Source organism: Astatotilapia calliptera, chromosome 19, assembly GCF_900246225.1.
Source record: "Astatotilapia calliptera chromosome 19, fAstCal1.2, whole genome shotgun sequence".
In the NCBI taxonomy this organism is placed as follows: Eukaryota; Metazoa; Chordata; class Actinopteri; order Cichliformes; family Cichlidae; genus Astatotilapia; species Astatotilapia calliptera.
In genome coordinates, this window is record NC_039320.1 from 14,083,137 (window position 1) to 14,092,617 (window position 9,481).

General features: G+C 47.4%; 1 protein-coding gene across 1 annotated transcript in view; it reads left to right on the forward strand.

Annotated features, from left to right (window-relative positions):
- mocs1 (molybdenum cofactor synthesis 1) overlaps positions 1-7,516 on the forward strand; it is a 27,879-nt gene extending 20,363 nt beyond the window's left edge. Inside the window, exon 12 of the mRNA XM_026151767.1 lies at positions 6,826-7,516. Coding sequence (XP_026007552.1) covers positions 6,826-7,459 — 634 coding nt within the window. The 3' untranslated portion in view covers positions 7,460-7,516. The remainder of the gene's footprint in view (positions 1-6,825) is intronic.
- The last annotated feature ends 1,965 nt before the right edge of the window (positions 7,517-9,481 follow it).

A 9,481-nucleotide genomic window follows, 5' to 3' on the forward strand; every position in this document is an offset into this window, starting at 1 on the left:
TCGATACTTTGGTGTCACGGTTCGATATTTTTTCGATACAAAAAAATGTTCATGCATTTTTAATTTGTCATTTATTAAAATTATAAATATATATTTTAACTCAAAAGTACAGTTTTTAAATTTAACCCTAACCCTTGTGCGTGTTTTTTATTTTGACAGCGAATGCGCACCTGCGGACCACTTATGTGCAGCCCTGGTTATTTAGCTCATCATATTGCAGCCACAGAAATTATTTTGTCCATGAAACCATAAAGCTGCACTTTCTTTTTGCCTTATAGTCTGATTTGTCATAACTTCTCCGTTTTGTGGTAAGCTTTTCTTTGGCTGTCACTTCTTCACCCTGACGTGTCTTATTTGGCTCAGCAGAACTGAAATGCTTTTACACACGCACTCACTGAGGTACCCCTGAGCAAGGTACCGTCCCTACACACTGCTCCCCGGGCGCCTGCTTAGTGGGCTGCCCACTGCTTCACTGAGTGAATGGGTCAAATGCAGAGAAAAACAAGTAATTTCCCCATGGGGATCAATAAAGTATCCATTATTATTATTATTATTATTATTATAAGCTCAGCGATTCTCTGCGCGATCAACCTCTCACATGTTTAAGCTGCGGGAGATTTCACTTGTCATGTTTGCATAGTAAGCTAACGATTAATAAGACGATGTCAGAGGAATTGGTGCACAAATTATCATCACTCACAGATCAGTGCTGTCGCTCTCTATACACAGTTCGCACGATTGCAAAGTGAAAGCAAAAAAACAAGCGCAAATTCAAACGCGATTTCAATATGTCACATATTGACAGTGGCTCACCGATGCCAATGACATAATTACCCAGCTACATTTCTGAAAGAATGCAAAAGCATTGACATATATTTTTCCTACAATAGCCCGACGGGCAGGGAAGAGATAGAATTTTGGTAGCCCGACTGAAAAAAATCGCTAGCCCCGGGACGTCGGGCTAGCGATATTGCGAGCCCTGTATCTGATTGAGGAATCACTCATCTTTGGAAAAGAGAGTTTATTACAGAGAAATGGCTCTTTCCAAAATAAAAGCTATACTATCCGCTTCTTCTGGGCTATATTCTCAGCAGCATGAGGAGAATCATGTGCTAACAGCTGTCTAAATGACTCGGCTAAAGTTAGTAGCATGCTTGCTTTTTTTTGTCTGCTTCCACTTGTCTTTGCACTAGGATGATGTCGGCGTAAATGTGCAGTCATATTCGTTGTGTTCCCACTAGTGCTTTCAGGTTAATCTCGTTGAAATGACCTTAACGCCACAACACGGCAAATCTCCGTTAACGAGCTACCGCCGATCGCTCTGTGCATGGGGCTAGACGGCCAACACGTTAACGAGCTAACTGCGCTAACACACTAGTTCACACCAATGTAATTGAGCATTGCATGGCACATCCAACATAGGCTACTGTTTTACTTTAGTCCATGACTCGCTTACCTTCAGGGTCATACGTCACATGAAAACCAAAATAATTCCAAACGCCAGATCTGAATGAGAGTGGGGGAGGTCCATGTTAAAAGGAGAGCTTAACTGCTGTCTCGCTAGCTTGCCCTGCGCTCTTCCTTCTGACTATGCTGTCTGTGTTGAGCGCTCAGTGGATCTGCGCTGGACAGTGCAGCCTAGGCGGAGTAGTCGAACACAGATTCACTGAGCGCTCAACACAGACAGCATCGTCAGAAGGAAAATTGATAAAATAAATTACAAATGTTGTATTGTTCGATACATATGCGTACCGAACCGAAAGCACTGTATCGAACGGTTCAATATCGATACGAATATCGTTGCACCCCTAATATATATATATAAAAAAAAACACCCAGCACGCCCCTGCGGGCGGTTTATCCTTCAAGCTTGGGTCCTCTACCAGAGGCCTGGGAGCTTGAGGGTCCTGCGCAGTATCTTAGCTGTTCCCAGGACTGCGCTCTTCTGGACAGAGATCTCCGATGTTATTCCCGGGATCTGCTGGAGCCACTCGCCTAGCTTGGGAGTCACCGCACCTAGTGCTCTGATTACCACGGGGACCACCCTTACCTTCACCCTCCACATCCTCTCGAGCTCTTCTCTGAGCCCTTGGTATTTCTCCAGCTTCTCGTGTTCCTTCTTCCTGATATTGCTGTCATTCGGAACCGCTACATCGATCACTACGGCCGTCTTCTTCTGTTTGTCTACCACCACTATGTCCGGTTGGTTAGCCACCACCATTTTGTCCGTCTGTATCTGGAAGTCCCACAGGATCTTAGCTCGGTCATTCTCCACCACCCTTGGGGGCATCTCCCATTTTGACCTCGGGACTTCCAGGTTATACTCGGCACAGATGTTCCTGTACACTATGCCGGCCACTTGGTTATGGCGTTCCATGTATGCCTTGCCTGCTAGCATCTTGCACCCTGCTGTTATGTGCTGGATTGTCTCTGGGGCATCTTTACACAGCCTGCACCTGGGGTCTTGCCTGGTGTGATAGACCCCAGCCTCTATGGATCTTGTACTCAGAGCTTGTTCTTGTGCTGCCATGATTAGTGCCTCTGTGCTGTCTTTCAGTCCAGCTTTGTCCAGCCACTGGTAGGATTTCTGGATATCAGCCTCTATCTGCCGGTGGTACATACCGTGCAGGGCCCTGTCCTTCCATGATGGTTCCTCGTCTCCCTCCTCTTTCTTCGGTTTCTGCTTTCTGAGGTATTCACTGAGCACTCGGTCAGTTGGGGCCATCTTCCCAATGTATTCTTGGATGTTCCTTGTCTCATCCTGGACCGTGGTGCTGACACTCACCAGTCCCCGGCCCCCTTCCTTCCGCTTAGCGTACAGCCTCAGGGTGCTGGACTTGGGGTGAAACCCTCCATGCATGGTAAGGAGCTTTCTTGTCTTTATGTCAGTGGCTTCTATCGCCTCCTTTGGCCAGCCTATTACCCCAGCAGGGTACCTGATCACGGGCAGGGCGTACGTGTTGATGGCCCGGATCTTGTTCTTTCCATTCAACTGACTCCTCAGGACTTGCCTGACCCTCTGCAGGTACTTGGTGGTTGCAGCCTTTCTAGCGGCCTCTTCATGGTTCCCATTCGCCTGCGGGATCCCCAGGTACTTGTAACTGTCCTCTATGTCTGCAATGTTGCCTTCTGGTAGTTCAATCCCCTCAGTTCTGACTACCTTCCCTCTCTTTGATACCATCCGACTACACTTCTCCAGTCCGAACGACATTCCAATGTCATTGCTGTATAGCCTGGTAGTGTGGATCAGTGAATCGATGTCTCGTTCACTCTTGGCATACAGCTTGATGTCATCCATGTACAGGAGGTGGCTGACAACTGCTCCGTTCCGTAGTCGGTATCCGTAGCCAGTCTTGTTAATGATCTCACTGAGGGGGTTCAGGCCTATGCAGAACAGCAGTGGGGACAGAGCATCTCCTTGGTAGATCCCACACTTGATGGTGACTTGTGCTATGGGCTTGGAGTTGGCCTCTAGTGTTGTACGCCACACCCCCATTGAGTTCCTGATGAAGGCTCTTAGGGTCCCATTGATCTTGTACTATTCTAGGCATTCCAGTATCCAGCTGTGGGGCATTGAGTCATAGGCCTTCTTGTAATCAATCCAGGCAGTCCACAGGTTGGTCAGTCTGGTCTTGCAGTCTCGGCTGATTGTTCTGTCTACCAGTAGCTGGTGTTTTGCGCCTCTGGTATTCTTGCCAATTCCTTTCTGTGTCCCGCTCATGTATTGACCCATGTGCCTGTTCATCTTAGCCGATATGATGCCTGACAGGAGCTTCCATGTAGTACTGAGGCAGGTTATTGGTCGGTAGTTGGAGGGGACCGGTCCCTTCTCGGGGTCCTTGGGGATCAGGACCGTCCGACCTTCGGTTAGCCATTCCGGGTGTCTCTCGTTAACTAGCAGCTGGTTCATTTGTGCTGCCAGACGCTCATGGAGTGCAGTCAGCTTCTTCAGCCAGTAGGCGTGAACCATGTCGGGCCCTGGTGCTGTCCAACTCTTCATACTGGAGACCCTTTCTTGGATATCTGCCACTGTGATGGTTACTGGACCCTGTTCAGGGAGGTCGCTGTGGTCTGCCCTCAGATCCTCTAGCCACTGAGCATTGCCGTTATGGGTTGCATCCTTCTCCCATATGCTCTTCCAGTATTGCTCCGTCTCCAGCCTTGGTGGTGCTGTTCTCTTATTGTTCCCTTGCCACTGAGAGTACACCTTTGCTGGTTCTGTGGAGAACAGCTGGTTTATTCTCCTGCCTTCTATCTCTCTGGTGTACCTCCTCAAGCGGCTGGCCAAGGCTGTGAGTCTTTGCTTGGCAGTTTCCAAGGCCTCAGGTATGGACAGCTTGCTGTATTTCTTAGGCACCTTATTTTTCGCACCTTTCTGCAACTCCGTTAGTTGGCTAACCTCCCTCCGTGCTACTTTGATCTTGCCCTCTAGCCTCCTTCTCCATGGAGGGTACTGCCCCTTGTCGCTGTTCAACTTGTAGCCAAGCATCTCACTGATCACTGCTGCCGTATTGTATATCAGCTTGTTAGTGTCGGTAATCGTGGCTGTAGGTATTGCCCGTAGTGCTGCATTAACATCATCTAGCAGACCTTCTGAGGGTACTTCACGTAATCTTGGTAACCGGCTACGGGGGATCCAGGTTTCAAGCTTGGCCATGATCCTATTTTTCAGGTCAGTTCCTCTCGCACTCAACGATCCTTCTCCTATCGCACTTGGGGCTATGTACCCAATCTCGGGTGGGGGTGATGATATCTCCCCCCTGACCTGGCGTCCTGACTCCTCCTTGCCGTAGCATTTGTGTTGTACCTCGTCAATCTCTAGCTGTGAGAGCAGTCCCTTCTTTCGAATGTTGGAACACTGAGCTACTAGTTGTTCCTTCCAGGGATGCAATCAAAGAGATGCTTTTCGCTTCACAACTCCCAGAAAATCCATTTATATATATATATATGTATATATATATGTGTATATATATAAAAAAAAAAAAACACCCAGCACGCCCCTGCGGGCGGTTTATCCTTCAAGCTCGGGTCCTCTACCAGAGGCCTGGGAGCTTGAGGGTCCTGCGCAGTATCTTAGCTGTTCCCAGGACTGCGCTCTTCTGGACAGAGATCTCCGATGTTATTCCCGGGATCTGCTGGAGCCACTCGCCTAGCTTGGGAGTCACCGCACCTAGTGCTCCGATTACCACGGGGACCACCGTTACCTTCACCCTCCACATCCTCTCGAGCTCTTCTCTGAGCCCTTGGTATTTCTCCAGCTTCTCGTGTTCCTTCTTCCTGATATTGCTGTCATTCGGAACCGCTACATCGATCACTACAGCCGTCTTCTTCTGTTTGTCTACCACCACTATGTCCGGTTGGTTAGCCACCACCATTTTGTCCGTCTGTATCTGGAAGTCCCACAGGATCTTAGCTCGGTCATTCTCCACCACCCTTGGGGGCATCTCCCATTTTGACCTCGGGACTTCCAGGTTATACTCGGCACAGATGTTCCTGTACACTATGCCGGCCACTTGGTTATGGCGTTCCATGTATGCCTTGCCTGCTAGCATCTTGCACCCTGCTGTTATGTGCTGGATTGTCTCTGGGGCATCTTTACACAGCCTGCACCTGGGGTCTTGCCTGGTGTGATAGACCCCAGCCTCTATGGATCTTGTGCTCAGAGCTTGTTCTTGTGCTGCCATGATTAGTGCCTCTGTGCTGTCTTTCAGTCCAGCTTTGTCCAGCCACTGGTAGGATTTCTGGATATCAGCCACCTCCTCTATCTGCCGGTGGTACATACCGTGCAGGGGCCTGTCCTTCCATGATGGTTCCTCATCTCCCTCGTCTTTCTTGGGCTTCTGCTGCCTGAGGTATTCACTGAGCACTCGGTCAGTTGGGGCCATCTTCCCAATGTATTCTTGGATGTTCCTTGTCTCATCCTGGACTGTGGTGCTGACACTCACCAGTCCCCGGCCCCCTTCCTTCCGCTTAGGGTACAGCCTCAGGGTGCTGGACTTGGGGTGAAACCCTCCATGCATGGTAAGGAGCTTTCTTGTCTTTATGTCAGTGGCTTCTATCTCCTCCTTTGGCCAGCCTATTACCCCAGCAGGGTACCTGATCACGGGTAGGGCGTACGTGTTGATGGCCCGGATCTTGTTCTTACCATTCAGCTGACTCCTCAGGACTTGCCTGACCCTCTGCAGGTACTTGGTGGTTGCAGCTTTTCTAGCGGCCTCTTCATGGTTCCCATTCGCCTGCGGGATTTGGTCAATAACAAAAATACAACTCAATACTTTGTAACATAACCTTTGTTGGCGCCTCTGGTATTCTTGCCAATTCCTTTCTGTGTCCCGCTCATGTATTGACCCATGTGCCTGTTCATCTTAGCCGATATGATGCCTGACAGGAGCTTCCATGTAGTACTGAGGCAGGTATGCGGTAGGCTTGCTTAGCATAGGGGGTCTAGCCTTAGGACCCTTACTGGATACAGACGCCCCAGGCAGGAATCGAACTTGCGATCCTCTGTTCCAAAGGCGTGTAGTCTAACCACTACGCTATCCAGCTGCTTATATATATATATATATATATAAAAAACACCCAGCACGCCCCTGCGGGCGGTTTATCCTTCAAGCTCGGGTCCTCTACCAGAGGCCTGGGAGCTTGAGGGTCCTGCGCAGTATCTTAGCTGTTCCCAGGACTGTTTACAAGTGGCAACCTTGTTGGAATTTTGACTGTGGCAGAATCTAACAGGGTGGTTTATATATATATATATATATATATATATATATATATATATATATAAAAGCAGGTGAGTCCTAATGTTCTGATGAGCCACGTGTCCAGGACCCCAGGAGCAGCTGTTTTTTGCACACTGCTGATAGATGCCAAAATAAATCAGAGAAACCACCCTGTTAGATTCTGCCACAGTCAAAATTCCAACAAGGTTGCCAGTTGTAAACAGTCTGAGAGCAACCAGACAACAGATCTCAAAGCTCAGCTGACACATACAGACGCCCAGGGCTGCGCCACCATGGTGGATGTCGGGGGGAAACTTCCCACATGTCGAACAGCCGTAGCCTGCGCCACCGTTAGCTTAGGCCCCACCGCCTTCCGCCTGCTTCGAGATAACCAGCTGGCCAAGGGCGACGCCTTGACTGTGGCACAGTTGGCTGGCATCATGGCTTTGAAGCAGACCTCCACCCTCATCCCCCTCTGCCACCCTTTACCCTTAGACCACACCTCTGTCACATTTCACCTGGATGAGCTTCTTAATGCCGTCGTCATCACAGCGACATGTCGCACCACGGGCAGGACGGGAGTGGAGATGGAGGCTCTGACCGCTGCTTCTGTAACAGCGCTCACCGTCTACGATATGTGCAAGGCGGTGAGCCATGACATCATCATCACGGATATAAAACTCGTCAGTAAGACAGGCGGTAAAAAGGACTTTCATCGCCATTCAAAACAGGAAGAATGAGATCAAAGACTGCACTATGGTTTTCCACAAATTAAACTTTGTGCCATCAATGAAAAACACATCCTGTTGGGCAGTTATCTCTCCTAGTCTGAATCGTTTTGTCTAATATGTAGTTTACTGAAGTTTTATCAATATTTTCAGTGTCATAATTCCTGCTTTTCCCTCCAGAGGGTGCACAAGTATTACATTTATAGTCCTCCCTGGAGGTTTTTGGAGTGGAGAAGAAACTGATTGCAGATGGCACTGATAATGTGCTTTTAAATTTGAAAGAATTTAATTTATGAAACTTGAAAACTGAACACAAACAAAAGAAGAGAGCAGCAAACGTTTCAGTGCATATTCCAGTCAGTCCCATACTCGCTTGCTCTTTTTCTTAACTTGCTTTTTATTGCAGTGACTAACACTACCACTATGATTGTTTTAACCTTGCTTTTTTTTTTTTTTAGATAATTAGGATATGAAATTTTAGTTTTGATGTTTTTCTACCTACCTCTGTAGTACACTGCAAACTAGATTTGTACTACATGAAAGTAGAGGATGGTAGTAAAATAAACTTATCTAATGACTGATAACACAAATAACCCGTTACACAATACGTTAACCCATTATTGCTCAATATGTTGTTAAAGTCTGTGTTCCTGTAACTTCCCTCCACTTGTGTGCTGTCTGTACCAGCCGTTTTCTTTTGTTCTTGAAGATTATTATGATTTTCATTGGTTGCATTAACTGTGCATTCACTTCACATCATCACACATCTCTTTTTTTTTTTTTTAAATGATGTATGGCATGTTTTATGTTCATTTCCCCCTCAGAAAAATGGCAGTATTCTCCGGTTATATCATAAAGATATAAATGTTGAGCAATGTGTGACTGCACAGGGTGGTTCCACTCTGGTTACAACACACACCATGTTCCACTATGTTCTTCAACAGCTAACAGCTAAGATACTGCGTAGGACCCTCAAGCTCCCAGGCCTCTGGTAGAGGACCCGAGCTTGAAGGATAGACCGCCCGCAGGGGCGTGCTGGGTGTTTTTATATCTATCTATCTATAGATATATATATGAGAGAGTGAGAGAGAGAGAGATTTTACCTTCCCGTCATCTTAAAAGTGCTTGATTGTTGGGATTTTCTCTAAGAATCCTGTCGAGTCTTTACCTTACAGAATAAAGCACGCTATTGCTGCTGTTAGCTTAATATAAATAAACCCTGAGCCTTAAGAGTGAGAATTTTTTTTTATATTTATGCAAATCCAAGTGTGCTAGGACTCGTGGATGATTGGTTACTGGGAGACCTGTGCCAGCCCTCTTCTATGCAGATTGAAGTGTGCCATTCCACGCAGATGATTGGCTGCGTAGGGATCCCATGACACTCCAAGAGGAAATGACTGGCTGATTGTGTGCACCTGCGGGTATAAAAGGCTGAAGCTCTGTTATGTCAGAATCAGAATACTTTATTGATCCCTGGGGGAAATTATTTTTTGTTACAGTGCTCCATTTTAAACCAACATTAAGACAAGACAGACAATACGCTAACTAAGAATAGTACAATATATACATATATATACATACATACATACATAAGTCACTTATAAATAAATATTTGGAAAAGAAACATGTGTAGTTGTAGCAGCAAACAGTGTGTTAAGTGGATGCGTTGTACAGGGAGATGGCCACAGGCAGGAATGATTTCCTGTGTCGTTCAGTGGTGCTTTTCGGTAATCTCAGTCTCTCACTGAACGAGCTCCTGTGACTGACCAACATGTCATGGAGTGGGTGGGAGGTGTTATCCAACATTGTCTTTATCTTGGACAGCATCCGCCTCTCCGACACCACCTTGAGGGAGTCCAGCTCCATCCCCACAACATTGCTGGCCTTACGGATCAGTTTATTAAGTCTGTTGGCATCTGCGACCCTCAGCCTGCTCCCCCAGCATGCAACAGCATAGAGGATCGCACTGGCCACAACAGACTCATAGAAAATCCTCAGCATTTTCTGGCAGATGTTGAAGGACCTCAGTCGCCT